Source organism: Oncorhynchus tshawytscha, linkage group LG13, assembly GCF_018296145.1.
Source record: "Oncorhynchus tshawytscha isolate Ot180627B linkage group LG13, Otsh_v2.0, whole genome shotgun sequence".
Lineage (NCBI taxonomy): Eukaryota > Metazoa > Chordata > Actinopteri > Salmoniformes > Salmonidae > Oncorhynchus > Oncorhynchus tshawytscha.
In genome coordinates this window covers 28293561-28310554 of record NC_056441.1, presented here as the reverse complement: position 1 = coordinate 28310554, position 16994 = coordinate 28293561, and the positions used below count along the sequence as shown (strand labels likewise).

Here is a 16994-nt window from a genome sequence, read left to right as displayed (position 1 = left end):
GCCTGGATTCGAACCAGGTACTGCAGTGACGCCTCTTGCACTGAGATGCAGTGTCTTAGACCACTGGGCAACTCTAGAGCCGTCATTACCCTGGGTTGTTCTGAACTCACGCAAGACAAAATGATTATCGGCGTCCCTGACTTGCATTGTGAAAGCCAAACACTGCAACATCGTATTTTAGAACCTAGTCATATTGGCAATAGAACTGGCTTTCACATGATGCCCACCTGACCTAGATTGCGATTTACCTGGACCATTTTTGGATTGCGGAAACAGTAATTGAGTGATGGCGGGGATGCAGGGCTGTTCCAAACAAAACAACCACAAGTCTGCTTGCTCTAGTTCCTTTACGGTACAGCTAGGAGAACTCAAAATAACACCTCATAGTTGAAGACTCTTCTTTGAGTCATAAAAGTGCATTGAAATGACTTAGCAACTGTGTACACTTGAGGTGTGTGACCACTTGGAGACACCAGTTAGTCCTTTCACTCAAACCCTTGTTATTTCTTCGTCTTATGTTACACCTACCCACATTTCCCAGTAATAGTGTTATGTACTGAATGTATCCAGAGTATTTTCAGATTCTTTATCAACCAATGCGGCGAAAAGTACAGTGAATGTAAAATGCACATAAAATGTGCAGTGTAATGTTTGGATTCAGTCTTGTGGACCGTTGTGTCCTCCCTTTGGTCTAATCATCTTCCCATAATCTCCAAACGGTTCCCTTTCAATTGATACCATTTTTACACATATCTTTTTCCAATTTATTCTGTAAGAAGCATTTCACTTCAGCCCTATCGACCCCAAGAGACACCTGAAAGCGCACCATCCACATATATACGCTCAGGTAGGCTAATAACATATTGATAATGCTAGCTAGCAGACCACTACTTGTGACAACTTTGATACAATAGAGCTATAGTAGCCGATAGTATGTCAAGGAGCATGGCTCCAGACTGGGAGCTGAACATTCATTAGTCTAAATGGTCACCTCACTCAAAGGTTTCCTATTTTTTTAGGCAGCTAAAACCATGATTTTGTCAAACAGTAAAGTGCATTATCCCTATGATTCATGTAATGAAAGTTTCTGCCCTGTCCCTGGGCGCTGTTTCACTGGGCCTGCTGCTGTGGTGAGCAAGCCTCTTGATGTGTGCTCTGGGAGAGAGAAAAAAGGCTGCTGGTTGTATAACATTTCAAAATCCAATTACGGGAAATACATAGCTTTGGAAGCAACTACTGTTGTTCACAGCTTTCTGTGGGTATACTTTCTATTTGAAAAAGAAAAGGAGAGCCGCACACACTCTAGGAGCTCTGATGCAATGATTTAATAACCTGATAACTAATGTTGACAGACAAGTGCTCTTCATCACGGTATAATACAAACACCGTGGGTCACTAGTTCATATAGTGTCATAGAACACAAACAGGTGTTTGTAATCATGGCCAGTGTGGCTTGAAATCATTGGTTCATTTTCAGATATAATAGAACATTAGAAAAAAAACATGAACACCTTTTACAAGAAACTCAGAAGTGACCCCACTTCCCCATTTCAGAACACTATCTTTACTGTCCTAGATGGGAATTTAAGTTCTGGTCAAATCACCAAAAAATAACATTACGTTTTGGCTATTCAACACAATAAAATCGACAATTGCTATACTTTGCTGAAATTACACAAGAACGTTACAAAACCTCCAGGGAGCCCTATTGTAGCTGGCAATGATGAAGTAACGGCTCCTCTATAGACTTTTTTTATTAGACCACTCGAATAACAGCTCCCCTCTCTATTATTGAATCTCTTGATCCGCTCCCTGAGAATACTTTGTTAGGGGCGGCAGGTGGTTAAATGTTGCAAGATCGAATCCCTGAGCAGACAAGGTACAAATCTTTCGTTCTGCCCTTGAACAAGGCAGTTAACCCACTGTTCCTAGGACGTCATTGTAAATAAGAATTTGTTCTTAACCGACTTGCATAGTTAAATAAAGGTTCAATAAAAAAATAAAAATAAGTGACTTTTGATGTTGAGTCGTTATACAAATATTCCACACGAGGGCGGAATTGTAGCCATAGAACATTTCCTTCTGCAACATGACCCTAATGACCTACTACCTTCCAGTACACGCATCATAACATTGGCTGAAATGGTATTTATGCAGAACTACTTCATGTTTCTAAATTATTTCCTTATTTAGACGAAGGGTACTGCTATGGGATCCCTTACAGATCCTAACTATGGTAATTTGATATAGGTTACATGGAGAAACAGTAAATTATCAATCCTCTCCCCTAAAAAATATTGCATAACATTTTTATTTGGAAACGGTACATTGATGATATTTTTGTTCTATGGAGGGGTGATGCAAAACAGCTCCAGGCATCCAGGCTTTTCTGAACTCTTATTCTGAGCACCTGAGATGTACTATACAATCTGACACACGTCAAATCAGTTCCCTTGATCCTCTGATTTTGTGTGAGGATAATGTTCTGTACACTGATCTTTACAGGAAACCTACTGCTTGTAACAGTTTGTTGAGGGCTGATAGCTGTCAACCGCTTCCTTTGAAAAACAGTTTGCCCTACAGCCAATTCCGTTGAATCAAAACAAAAGAATTAGCAAAAACCAAATCAGATTTAGACAGAAAAAATGGCTGAGGTGCAAAGAAAATACAAGGAGAGGGGGTACAAAAATGGTCAGATTAATACTGCCATTAAGAAAATCAAAAACAAATCGAAACAATCTCTTTCAAGGACAGTCTCGCAAAAATAAGCTTAAATCCTCACTACCCGCTATTCAAAATGCTCTGAACAAATTAAGGGAATTGTTCACAAACATTGGCACATTCTAAGATCCGACGACAGTATCGGTAATGTTTAATCAGACGTAATCAATGTTTAATTGGTCGTATTCTCGCAGGGCAGAAATCTCAGAGATCAATTGGTAAACTCTGATTTACCACCCCAAAATACCCCTGCACATCATTTGTGCCTCTAACAGATGGAAACTAGTGTAATGTCTGCACTCAATGGAATGGCACTTACAAATGGAGATTCTTTAAACACTCCCAAACAGGGAAACAGATCCCAATCAAATGTCATCACGTGCTCCACTAAGGCAGTTATTTATCTTAAAACTTGTCCTTGTGGTAAAAACTGTGTGGGTAAAATGAGGCGCGAATTAAAAAGCCTAAGGAGAAATGCCTATGGAGGAACGCAGAACATATTATCTGTGGTAAATGAAGGCTTAGGAGCTCTTATACGTTTAATTCTAGAAGAATCTGCATCAGCGAATGTAACATTTTGTCAATTGTAAAGCATTTACACGACCGGTCAAAAGTTTTAGAACAACTACTGATTCAAGGGAATTACTGTTTTCTAAATTGTAGAATAATAGTGAAGACATCAAATCTATGAAATAACACATATGGAATCATGAAGTAACCAAAAAAAATGTCTAAAATATATTTTAGATTCTTCAAAGTAGCCACCCTTTGCCTTGACAGCTTTGCACACGCTTGGCATTCTCTCAACCAGCATCACCTGGAATGCTTTTCCAACAGTCTTTACTTGTGGTGAAGTCTCATTCATCCTTGGGAGCAATTTCCAAAGGCCTGAAGGTACCACGTTTATCTGTACAAACAATAGTACGCAAGTATAAACACCATGGGACCATGCAGTCTTCATACCGCTCAGGAAGGAGACGCATTCTGTCTCCTAGAGATTAACGTACTTTGGTGGGAAAAGTACAAATGAATCCCAGAACAACAGCAAAGGACCATGTGAAGATGCTGGAGGAAACTGGTACAAAAGTATCTCTATCCACAGTAAAACAAGTCCTATATTAACATAACCTGAAAGGCCGCTCAGCAAGGAAGAAGCCACTGCTCCAAAACCGGCATAAAAAAAGCAGGACTACGGTTTGCAACTACACATGGGGACAAACATCGTACTTTTTGGAGAAATGTCCTCTGGTCTGATGAAACAAAAATAGAACTGTTTGGCCATAATGACCATCGTTATGTTTGGAGGAAAAAGGGGGATGCTTGCAAGCCGAAGAACATCATCCCAACCGTGAAGCACGGGGGTGGCAGCATCATGTTGTGGGGGTGCTTTGCTGCAGGAGGGACTGGTGCACATCACAAAATAGATGGCTTCATGAGGAAGAAAATTATGTGGATATATTGAAGCAACATCAAGACATCAGTCAGGAAGCTAAAGCTTGGTCGCAAATGGACAACGATACCGAGCATCCTTCCAAAGTTGTAGCAAAATGGCTTAAGGACAACAAAGTCAAGGTATTGGAGTGGCCATCTCAAAGCCCTGACATGAATCCAATAGAAAATGTGTGGGTAGAACTGAAAAAGCGTGTGCGAGCAAGGAGGCCTACAAACCTGACTCAGTTACACCAGCTCTGTCAGGAGGAATGGGCCAAAATTCATCTAACTTTTTGTGGGAAGCTTGTGGAAGGCTACCCGAAACGTTTGACCCAAGTTAAACCATTTAAAGGCAATGCTACCAAATACTAATTGAGTGTAAGTAAACTTCTGACCCACTGGGAACGTGATGAAAGAAATAAAAGCTGAAATAAATCATTCTCTCTACTATTATTCTGACATTTCACATTCTTAAAATAAAGTGGTGATTTTAACTGACCTAAAACAGGGAATGTTTACTTGGATTAAATGTCAGGAATTGTGAAACACTGAGTTTAAATGTATTTGGCTAATGTAAACTTCCGACTTCAACTGTATATTTCAACGTTTGTAGTAGTGAGGGGCGGAGGAGAAGAATCTCTCCACTCCATCCATTATTCAAATAATCACTGCTATTTTTAGTCGGTTAATTTGCAAATCAGTTGCAAATACCGATCTCAAACCTAACACTAAGGAATTATTTCAAGTGCTTTTTACAGTATGACAATCAGACAGTGTCACTCAAATGAGCCGAAGGGCAGACACAAAATATATCATATCAATGCAGACAGACAGGGAGGGAGAGAGAGATAGCAATAGAGTGAGAGAGAAAGTATAAAGATCAGAATGCTTCTGACCAAGCATGCCGCGAGCTGCAATTTATTATCCTAGAAAGAGGGGGGAAGGGAGAGAGAGAGGTAGGGAGGGAGATGGAGAGAGGGACAGAGAGAGGTAGGGAGAGGGAGAGGTAGGGAGAGGGAGGGAGGGAGATGGAGAGAGAGGGACAGAGAGTGAGAGAAAGAGAAATGGAGAGAAAGTGAGGGAGGGAGAGAAAGAGATTGAGAGCGAGTGAGGGAGGGAGTGAGGGAGCGAGAGAGCGAGAGCGAAAGAGATGGAGAGAGAGAAAGAGAGATGAGGGAGAAAGAGATGGAGGGAGAGAAAGAGAGATGGAGAGAGAGAAAGAGAGATGGAGAGAGAGAAAGAGAGATGGAGAGAGAGAAAGAGAGATAGAGAGAGGGATGGAGGGAAAGAGAGATGGAGAGAGATGGATAGAGAAAGAGAGATGGAGGGAGAGAAAGAGAGATGGATAGAGAAATAGAGATGGATAGAGAAAGAGAGATGGATAGAGAAAGAGAGATGGATAGAGAAAGAGAGGGAGAGAGAGGAGGGGGACATGGAGAGAAATAGAGGGAGGGAGGGAGGGAGGGAGGGAGGGAGGGAGGGAGGGAGGGAGGGAGGGAGGGAGGGAGGGAGGGAGGGAGGGAGGGAGGGAGGGAGGGAGGGAGGGAAAGATGGCGAGGGAGGGAAAGATGGCGAGGGGAGGGAAAGATGGCGAGGGAGGGAAAGATGGCGAGGGAGGGAAAGATGGCGAGGGAGGGTGAGAGGGAGGGAAAGATGGCGAGGGAGGGGGGGGGGAGGGAGGAAGGGAAAGATGGCGAGGGAGGGAGGGAGGGAGGGAGGGAGGGAGGGAGGGAGGGAGGGAGGGAGGGAGGGAGGGAGGGAGGGAGGGAGGGAGGGAGGGAGGGAGGGAGGGAGGGAGGGAGGGAGGGAGGGAGGGAGGGAGGGAGGGAGGGAAAGATGGCGAGAAAGGGATGGAGAAAACGAGATGGTGAGAGATGGAGGGAGAGAAAGAGAGAGATGGAGAGGGAGGAAGGGAGAGAGAGAAAGCTGGAGAGAGGAGGGAGATGGAGAGAAATAGATTGAGAGAGAGGGAGGGAGATGGAGAGAAATAGATGGATAGAGGGAGGGAGATGTAGAGAAATAAGGAGGGAGGGAGGGAAATGTAGAGAAATGTAGAGAAATAGGGAGGGAGGGAGGGAGATGGAGAGAAATAGATGGATAGATGGGAGCCGCTAGCTGTTGATGCTTATCGCCAAGCCGAATGTGCAGCTCAAGAGGTGAAGGATCCATTCAATTCCCACACAGGGCCAAGGGCCTACTTTATACATACACATTCTGGCTGTCTGAGGTCAGTAAATGGAAACAGCCTTGAATGCCTCAAAACCATTTCTGAAGTGCTATCACTTGAGGACGAAAGGAAGACGTCATTTATACTATTATAGGTGCTCTTTGACGCCCTGATGTCGTCATGAAAAAAAGTTGTCTTTACCTGGCTGTGACAGACTGTTTCACTGTAATGAGTCTTCTCAAGCTTAAAACCAGTGAATGACATTATTATAAACAGAAAATTAATATTATGCCACATTGTTCTCTCTGGAGTGCTCTTTCAATAGTTTGCAGTGAATTCAAATTCAATGTGGATTCAACTATTTCAGCCACACCCGTTGCTGTCAGGTGTATAAAATCGAGCACACAGCCATGCAATCGCCACAAACACTCCAACATGGGCAGTAGAATGGCCTTACTAAAGAGCTCAGCGACTTTCAACGTGGCGCCATTTTAGGATGCCACCTTTCCAACAAGTCAGTGCGTCAAATTTCTGACCTGCTAGAGCTGCCGCAGCCAACTGCAGTTATTCTGAAGTGGAAACGTATAGGAGCAACAGCAACAATGGCTCAGCAGAATGGAGCGCTGAGTGCTCAAAATCATCTGGCCTCGGTTGCAACACTCACTACTGAGTTCCAAACTTCCCCTGGAAGCAACGTCAGCACAATACTTATTTGTCGGAAGCTTCATGAAATGGATGAAGCAGCCGCACATAAGCCTAAGATCACCATGGCAATGCCAAGCATCAGCTGGAGTGGCGTAAAGCTCGCCGCCATTGGACTCTGGAGCAGTGGAAGCGTGTTCTCTGGAGTAATGAATCATGCTTCACCATCTGGCAGTCCGATAGACAAATATGGATTTGGCAGATGCCAGGAAAACGCTACCTGCCCCAATGCATAATGCCAACTGTAAAGTTTGGTGAAGGAGGAAAAATGGTCTGGGGCTGTTTTCATGGTTCGGGCCACTTAGTTCCAGTGAAGGGAAATCTGAACGTTACAGCATACAATGACACTCTAGACAATGGTTTGTTGAGATTGGTGTGGAAGAACTTAACTGGCCTGCACAGAGCCCTGACCTCAACCCCATCAAAATTGGGATGAATTGGAATGCTGACTCTAAATCAGGCCTAATCCCCCAACATCAGTGCCCGACCTCACTAACGCTCTTGTGGCTGAATGGAAGCAAGTCCCCGCAGCAATGTTCCAACATCTAGTGGAAAGCCTTCCCAGAAGAGTGGAGGCTGTTATAGCAGCAATGTTCCAACATCTAGTGGAAAGCCATCCCAGAAGAGTGGAGGCTGTTATAGCAGCAATGTTCCAACATCTAGTGGAAAGCCTTCCCAGAAGAGTGGAGACTGTTATAGCAGCAATGTTCCAACATCTAGTGGAAAGCCTTCCCAGAAGAGTGGAGGCTGTTATAGCAGCAATGCTCCAACATCTAGTGGAAAGCCTTCCCGGAAGAGTGGAGGCTGTTATAGCAGCAATGTTCCAACATCTAGTGGAAAGCCTTCCCAGAAGAGTGGAGGCTGTTATGGCAGCAAAGGGGGGAACAACTCTATATTGAGGCCCATGATTTTGGAATGAGATGTTCGACGAGCAGGAGCCCAGACACATTTGGTCATGTAGTGTAAGACCCAGCAGAACATAGCATCGGTCCAGAAAGTCATCAACAAAATACACAATGGTTTCAAAGGTTTTTTGTTTAAGGAAGCCCTGTTTGCTTTATCTCCTTTATTCAGGGGCCATAATTACTAACTGTTAATTAAAACTGTATGTTAAATAGCCTCATAAAGATGATTGAAAGTAAGGGGCAGAGAGAGCGAGAGCGAGAGAGAGATGAGTTAAACATGTCCGTTCAGCTCCTACTCTCCTCCGATTTGTTCTCATGCATGCAGGAGCACATCACATGGGAGAAGGAGTACAGAGAGAATAAGTGAGAGACCGAGAATGGCAAGATGACAACAAAGAGAGAAATCAAGGTGAGAGGAGAGTCTGCTGTTTGCATGGTTACCTCTGTTGAATGTTGAATGAGTCTCAACACACCTCTCTGGAACAGGGCCTTCCGGGTGGCACAGTGGTCTAAGGCTGTGCCACCAGAGACTCTGGGTTCGAGCCCAGGCTGTCGTAACCGGCCGTGACCGGGAGGTCCATGGGGCGACGCACAATTGGCCTAGCGTCGTCCGGGTTAGGGAGGTTTCGGCGGGTAGGGATAACCTTGTCTAATCGTGCACTAGTGACTCCTGTGGCGGGCCGGGCGCAGTGCACGCTAACCAGGTCGCTAGGTGCATGGTGTTTCCTCCGACACATTGGTGCGGCTGGCTTCCGGGTTGGATGCGCGCTGTGTTAAGAAGCAGTTTGGCTTGGTTGGGTTTCGGAGGACGCATGGCTTTCGACCTTCGTCTCTCCTGAGCCCGTACGGGAGTTGTAGCGATGAGACAAGACAAAAACTACTAACAATTGGATACTACGAAATTGGGGAGTAAAAGAGGACAAAAATATATATTTTTTTAAATGAATAAAAAAAGAATAAATAAATAAATAAAAAACACCTCTCTGGAACACTCCGCTACTGGGTAGGGCAGTAAAACACAGACTCAACTCTGTATTCAGTACATGTTTAACCAGTGCTATGGGATCATGGAGCTGAGAACCCGATGCTTTCCAGAAAGGCAAACCCAAAATAGATAAATAGAAGTGTGCTCTATTGGGAATACCTGCCTAAAAGAGTTTAGCTTCTACTGGTTTCAATTGACAATGTTGGTCGTAGAGCACCTGGATGTTGTCTGGGAGAACTTTGCGGCCCGTCTGGAATTGAAACCACTCACCATCGTTGAGGTCCTGTAGCAGGTTCTCTCCTCCAGAGAAGTCCAGTCTGACTTTGATGTTGACGGTGAGGGTGACAGACTGGCCTGGCTTCAGAGGCAGCTGAGACACAGCCTCGTCTAGGTCCCAGCTCAGGAACTCTCCAAACAACTTCTCTACAGGAAACAATACAACAAGACAACAAATAAAGTAGAGCAAAGAGAAAACCTTCAGAGTCAGACTTTGTGGAGATAACAGGCATAGATAATATATATATATTGAGAGAGAGAGAGAGAGAGAGAAGTAATGAAACACTCAGGACAACCTCTCTGAGGAAGTCAATACTTAATATACTATTTATTTATTTGTTTAACCTTTATTTAACTAGGCAAGTCAGTTAAGAACAAATTCTATTTACAATGACGGCCTACCAAAAGGCAAAAGGCCTCCTGCAGGGACGACCCAGGGATGTGAAGAATAATAGTCTCAACTCATGTCTAAACTGTCCAAACTTTGTTATAGAAACAAAGACAGTTTGTTCTTGGAAGAGTAAAAGAGGAGATTCCCAGTGGACTCTCCCAGCACTTATTGGACCACAACAAACAAGATGTTCCTTCAGCAACAAAAAATACATCCAGAGTTTTTTCCTGAGTTGCACAGTTTTTTGCACAGAATCAAAAATGATTCAGAAAACATGATGCTGGGTAGTAACTTTCAAGTCTGGTTGGAACTTAGCAGAGCATGACAGCGAAATGACAGGGATAAGACACGACTTTACATGGTCTAACATTTTCAAAACCAGGAAATAAGCAGGATGCCATCTCCTGGGTTTGTACCAACAGGTAATTGAAATGAAATTTGTTCTGCATATGTAAGCATCTAGCTGCTGACACAGACTGATCTGGAGCTTATTGCGCTGCTGGCCATTTCAGCATCGAGACGAGAAGATTCATAGTATTATTTGCATATTATTGACATTTAGAGGGCATCCAATTCCGTGTGTGTGTGTGTGTGTGTGTGTGTGCCTTCATGCGTGTCTACATCACGGTGTAAACCTGCTCACCTGATGTTTCGAGGCTGAAACTATGACAACCCCTGGGTGAAAGGTTAATAGCTGCCAGTTGGTGGTTGGCAGGTCAGCTAACTATAATCACTCAACAATAGCAGTGTTGCACTCCGTCCGTCCGTCCGTAAGACTAAACAGGCTGATTTATGTTGAACGTTAAACCCTGCAGGCACCTGAGACTTATGGGTGAGTCAGCCGCTGCCACTTGAACCAGGCTGGATGGATGAAGGGAACAGAACAGCAAATGAATGATGCATCAACTGAAAAAGCCATGTGGCTTTGTCTTAAACAGGTGTGCTCTTTAGTGCACTGCAGCCCCCGCTGGGTTCAAAGCAACAGGCTGGTAATCCACTAACCAAAGCAGTCTCGCTTATTTTACTCTCTCTCCCTGTTTATTTATATTGTTCAATCGCCCTCTTCATAGTTCTCTCTCTCGCACTCTCCCTCTCTCACAGGTAATTGTTATTTTGTTATTCTGTTCACTTTGCTGCAGTGATTAATGACAAAATACTGAAATAGCTAAATATTCCTGGCATGTTATGCCAGTGACCAGTAGCCTAAAAGAACCTGCTTACAGTTCTCCATTTGCATTTATTTTTGGTAATACCAATTACCCCACTGAAAACATTCTTTAAAAAAAAGTGTACTTGGTCATAACATACTTTCTATGGGCAAATTAAATGAATAGACTATAAAGGAAAGTTTCACATCTTCATATGTCTGAGGGGGGTTTTAACCTTCCAGACTTGTGTAGTGAGTTGATACAATTCCAGGGCTTTTACTTGTGTAGTGAGTTGACACAATTCCAGGGCTTTTACTTGCGTAGTGAGTTGACACAATTCCAGGGCTTTTACTTGGGTAGTGAGTTGACACAATTCCAGGGCTTTTACTTGGGTAGTGAGTTGACACAATTCCAGGGCTTTTACTTGTGTAGTGAGTTGATACAATTCCATGGCTTTTACTTGTGTAGTGAGCTGACACAATTCCATGGCTTTTACTTGGGTAGTTAGTTGACACAATTCCAGGGCTTTTACTTGTGTAGTGAGTTGATACAATTCCAGGGCTTTTACTTGTGTAGTGAGTTGATACAATTCCAGGGCTTTTACTTGTGTAGTGAGTTGATACAATTCCAGGGCTTTTACTTGTGTAGTGAGTTGACACAATTCCAGGGCTTTTACTTGTGTAGTGAGTTGACACAATTCCAGGGCTTTTACTTGTGTGAGTTGATACAATTCCAGGGCTTTTACTTGTGTAGTGAGTTGACACAATTCCAGGGCTTTTACTTGTGTAGTGAGTTGACACAATTCCAGGGCTTTTACTTGTGTAGTGAGTTGACACAATTCCAGGGCTTTTACTTGTGTAGTGAGTTGACACAATTCCAGGGCTTTTACTTGTGTAGTGAGTTGATACAATTCCAGGGCTTTTACTTGTGTAGTGAGTTGACACAAATCCAGGGCTTTTACTTGTGTAGTGAGTTGACACAATTCCAGGGCTTTTACTTGTGTAGTGAGTTGACACAAATCCAGGGCTTTTACTTGTGTAGTGAGTTGATACAATTCCAGGGCTTTTACTTGTGTAGTGAGTTGACACAATTCAAGGGCTTTTACTTGTGTGAGTTGATACAATTCCAGGGCTTTTACTTGTGTAGTGAGTTGACACAAATCCAGGGCTTTTACTTGTGTAGTGAGTTGACACAATTCCAGGGCTTTTACTTGTGTAGTGAGTTGACACAATTCCAGGGCTTTTACTTGTGTAGTGAGTTGACACAATTCCAGGGCTTTTACTTGTGTAGTGAGTTGACACAAATCCAGGGCTTTTACTTGTGTAGTGAGTTGACACAATTCCAGGGATTTTACTTGTGTAGTGAGTTGACACAAATCCAGGGCTTTTACTTGTGACTTATAGTTAAATGCACGAAAGAGGAACAATGGTTTCTGTACTGAAGATGCACATGTTCATACCCAGAATATTGTTGTGTCTATTTCCTAAGGATAAAGCTAAGAACATGAACAACTTCATAGTTAAGAACATTATAACAATATGGAAGAATATGAAACGTGTTTCTACAAGACCCAGTATCACTCCCTAAACACACAACCCGATGGAACAATCCTTGGATAGGTTCAACTAATTTACAGATAAATTGGTGCACAAGGAAAACTAAAAGGCATAGAAACCGGAACTAAAAGGCATAGAAACCGGAACTAAAAGGCATAGAAACCGGAACTAAAAGGCATAGAAACCGGAACTAAAAGGCATAGAAACCGGAACTAAAAGGCATAGAAACCGGAACTAAAAGGGCATAGAAACCGGAACTAAAGGCATAGAAACCGAACTAAAGGCATAGAAACCGGAACTAAAGGCATAGAAACCGGAACTAAAGGCATAGAAACCGGAACTAAAAGGCATAGAAACCGGAACTAAAAGGCATAGAAACCGGAACTAAAGGCATAGAAACCGGAACTAAAGGCATAGAAACCGTAACTAAAGGCATAGAAACCGGAACTAAAGGCATAGAAACCGGAACTAAAGGCATAGAAACCGGAACTAAAGGCATAGAAACCGGAACTAAAGGCATAGAAACCGGAACTAAAGGCATAGAAACCGGAACTAAAGGCATAGAAACCGGAACTAAAGGCATAGAAACCGGAACTAAAGGCATAGAAACCGTAACTAAAGGCATAGAAACCGGAACTAAAGGCATAGAAACCGTAACTAAAGGCATAGAAACCGTAACTAAAGGCATAGAAACCGTAACTAAAGGCATAGAAACCGGAGCTCTACGAACAATTTGTTTGACCTCATGGCTTGGTTTTTGCTCTGACGTGCATTTTCAACTGTAGGACCGTATATAGACAGGTGTGTGCCTTTCCAAATCATGTCCAATAAATTGAATTTAGCACCAACTCAAGAATACTCAAGGATAATCAATGGAAACAGGATGCACCTGAGCTCAATTTAGAATCTTATAGCAAAGGGTCTGAATACTTATGTAAACACGGTATTTCTGTTTTTATTTGTAATACATGAGGAAAAATTCAGAAAAACTGTTTTTGCTTTGTCATTATGGGGTGTTGTGTGTAGATTGATGAGGGGGGAAAAAACTATTTAATCCATTTTAGAACAAGGCTGTAAAGTAACATGTGGAAAAAGTCAAGGGGTCTGAATACTTTCAGAATACACTGTATAAAGCATTTTTATTTGATTTAACCTATTGAGACGGGAAAACATGTTCGTTATGAAGCTGATGACGTGCTCTTTATGACAGAATGTTACAATTAAGTGAACCGTTTATGTTGCCTGGATGTGAGGTCAGAGACGATAACGACAGATGCATGAATGGACTACGGGTACATTTGCTCTCTGACCCCGTCATAACACATCAGCATTATTACATCTATCCTTCGATGTTGTATCCAGGCCTTAGATCTTCAAGCCCTGAGCCCTCACATATACATGGAGGAAGAAGCCTGTCCATTAGCTTGACCTGGTCCATTGAGAGAGGAAACACATGACATGAAGATATGCTGTAATGATTGTTTCTTAGTATGCTTGGTGGTGGTCATCAACACGCTAGACATATCTAATGTTTTGGAGAAAAGTAGGACTGCAGGTCCCAACACTTCCAACAGCTTCAGCACATGTTTACAGGAATTGTTTAGGGATGTCAATGTTGTGGGCATTCGCCGCATTACCCACATATGAAAGCTGTGCCTAAGTATTGAAACATACTGAGCAAGGCGAGATAGAGACAGACGAGAAGAGAGAGCAGACAGAGAGAGCAGGAAAAGCACCTCTAAGCCAGACAGCTACAGCATGCTAGAGTGGGTTGTGTCAGAACACCAGGCGAACTGCTTAGAGCGGGGCTGGAGGCCAGGGCTGGAGGCCAGGGCTGGAGGCCAGGGCTGGAGGCCAGGGCTGGAGGCCAGGGCTGGAGGCCAGGGCAAGGGCAAGGGCAAGCCACCATACGGCTGCCTGGATGCAGCTGGAGCCAGTTCAAAGCAGCACTATTCTTAACAATGTTTGTAGGGAATAAGGTGCCCTCTGGAACACAACCTAAGCAGAGACAGATGCAGTCATTGGAGGAAACAAACAGAACCTCGAAAGCTATAAATGTACCGTAGCAAACTTATAGTGGTTTAGTATTCTTGACAGGTGCAAAAGTGATGTGAGAATCTCTCTGTGGCTGAAATCCCTGTGAATGACAAGGCCCTAATAGCTCAAAATGGATGTACTTTAGTAATCGGGCATGTAGGTATCATCAAAAATAAACGGTGGATGGCTTTACTGAGCTGGGTGTCATAGTATGGGCATGCTGGGTGTCATAGTAAAAAAAAACGAGTTTGTGTACAGTCTGCTGCCTCAGTTTGTATGATGGCAATTTGCATATACTCCAGAATGTTATGAAGAGTGATCAGATGAATTGTAATTAATTGCAAAGTCCCTCTTTGCCATGTAAATGAACCAAATCCCCCCCAATATAACATTTCCACTGCATTTCAGCCCTGCCACAAAAGGACCAGCTGACATCATGTCAGTGATTCTCTCGTTAACACAGGTGTGAGTGTTGACGAGGACAAGGATAGAGATCACTCTGTCATGCTGATTGAGTTCGAATAACAGACTGGAAGCTTCAAAAGGAGGGTGGTGCTTGGAATCATTGTTCTTCCTCTGTCAACAATGGTTATCTGCAAGGAAACACGTGCCGTCATCATTGCTTTGCACAAAAAGGGCTTCACAGGCAAGGATATTGCAACCAGTAAGATTGCACCTAAATCCACCATTTATCGGATCATTAAGAACTTCAAAGAGAGCGGTTCAATTGTTGTGAAGGCTTCAGGGCGCCCAAGAAAGTCCAGCAAGCACCAGAACCGTCTTCTAAAGTTGATTCAGCTGCGGGATCAGGGCACCACCAGTACAGAGCTTGCTCAGGAATGGCAGCAGGCAGGTGTGAGTGCACCTGCACACACAGTGAGGCGAAGACATTTGGAGGATGGCCTGGTGTCAAGAAGGGCAGCAAAGAAGCCACTTCTCTCCAGGAAAAACATCAGGGACAGACTGATATTCTGAAAAAGGTACAGGGATTAGACTGCTGAGGACTGGGGTAAAGTCATTTTCTCTGATGAATCCCCTTTCCGATTGTTTGGGGCATCCGTAAAAAAGCTTGTCCGGAGAAGGCAAGGTGAGCGCTACCATCAGTCCTGTGTCATGCCAACGGTAAAGCATCCTGAGACCATTCATGTGTGGGGTTGCTTCTCAGCCAAGGGAGTGGGCTCACTCACAATTTTGCCTAAGAACACAGCCATGAATAAAGAATGATACCAACACATCCTCCGAGAGCGACTTCTCCCAACCATCCAGGAACAGTTTGGTGACAAACAATTCCTTTTCCAGCATGGTGGAGCACCTTGCCATAAGGCAAAAGTGACTAAGTGGCTCTGGGAACAAAATATCGATATTTTGGGTCCATGGCCAGGAAACTCCCCAGACCTTAATCCCATTGAGAACTTGTGGTCAAACCACAAGAGGCGGGCAAGACAAACAAAAACACACAAATTCTGACAAACTCCAAGCATTGATTATGCAAGAATGGGCTGCCATCAGTCAGGTGGTGGCCCAGAATTTAATTGACAGCATGCCAGGGCAGATTGCAGAGGTCTTGAAAAAGAAGGGTCAACACTGCAAATATTGACTCTTTGCATCAATAATGTAATTGTCAATAAAAGCCTTTGACACTTATGAAATGCTTGTAATTATACTTCAGTATTCCATAGTAACATCTGACAAAAATATCTAAAGACAGTGACGCAGAAAACTTTGTGGAAATTAATATTTGTGTCATTCTCAAAACTGTTGGCCACGACTGTAGAATCTCAGGAGTAAGTGGAATTATTGTGTAACCCTAACACACATAATTGAGAAGATTTGTGATTGACAAACATCCAAGTTTTGGGGGGTGAAATAAACTACTCTTCAGGTACAAGAGTGAGAAAAGGAAGTGCACTAGACCATTAGAGCCTGGTAAGATACATCCCATGAAATGTATAATGCACTTCAATGACTCACTGTTAGACACAGGAAAAGTCTGATCACCAAAAAGGTGACAAGGTAGGGGGGCCATGAAATATAGATTGTCTTAATGACAGAGCCTGAAATATTCATAGAAGTAGAGACTACACTGCAATAATTAATGGCTATAAAGAGAGAGCGAGAGAGCAAGAGAGCGAGAAAGTGGCACCAACTGTGCAGCAGAGAAAGAAGGATGGAGAGAAGGAGAGATGCATATAGAGAGGGGAATGAAACATGACTACATAGAAAGAGATGGAGAGAGAGAGAAAGAGATGGAGAGACGAGGGAGAAAAACAAAGCTATTAATCTCCCCATGTTGACACCCCACTGCCTTATTCAACAGGTAGGCTAGTCAGTAAGAGTTGGAACTGGTGATGTAAGCCCTGGTGTTATCATCAATACAAAAAGACACAACAAGAGTTGGAACTAGATGTCAGAACTAGTGATGTTGGACTGTGGACTGCAGACCACAGTGGAGCCTCTTCAAAAAAAGACATGAAAAAAGGTCAATAGCTTCCCAAACACTTTCCTTTCTCCTGTTACCTCCATCTGACACACTGTGTTCTATATGTCTGAGATACAGACCATCATTTCCCTATTATGCTAACGCAGAGAGAGCATGCAGAGTTCAGCCTAACTTCCACTTGAATGAATGAGTGCTTCTAAGAGTGAAGCAATATCTAATTCCAGGGCACTACAAA

General features: G+C 43.4%; 1 protein-coding gene across 2 annotated transcripts in view; it reads right to left on the bottom strand.

Annotated features, from left to right (window-relative positions):
• The window catches only part of LOC112264633 (trafficking protein particle complex subunit 9-like), a 322924-nt gene that overhangs the window by 206582 nt on the left and 99348 nt on the right, over positions 1-16994 (bottom strand). For both annotated transcript variants that reach the window (XM_024441368.2, XM_042295499.1), the window contains one exon: positions 9182-9334. In XM_024441368.2, coding sequence (XP_024297136.2) covers positions 9182-9334 — 153 coding nt within the window. The remainder of the gene's footprint in view (positions 1-9181; positions 9335-16994) is intronic.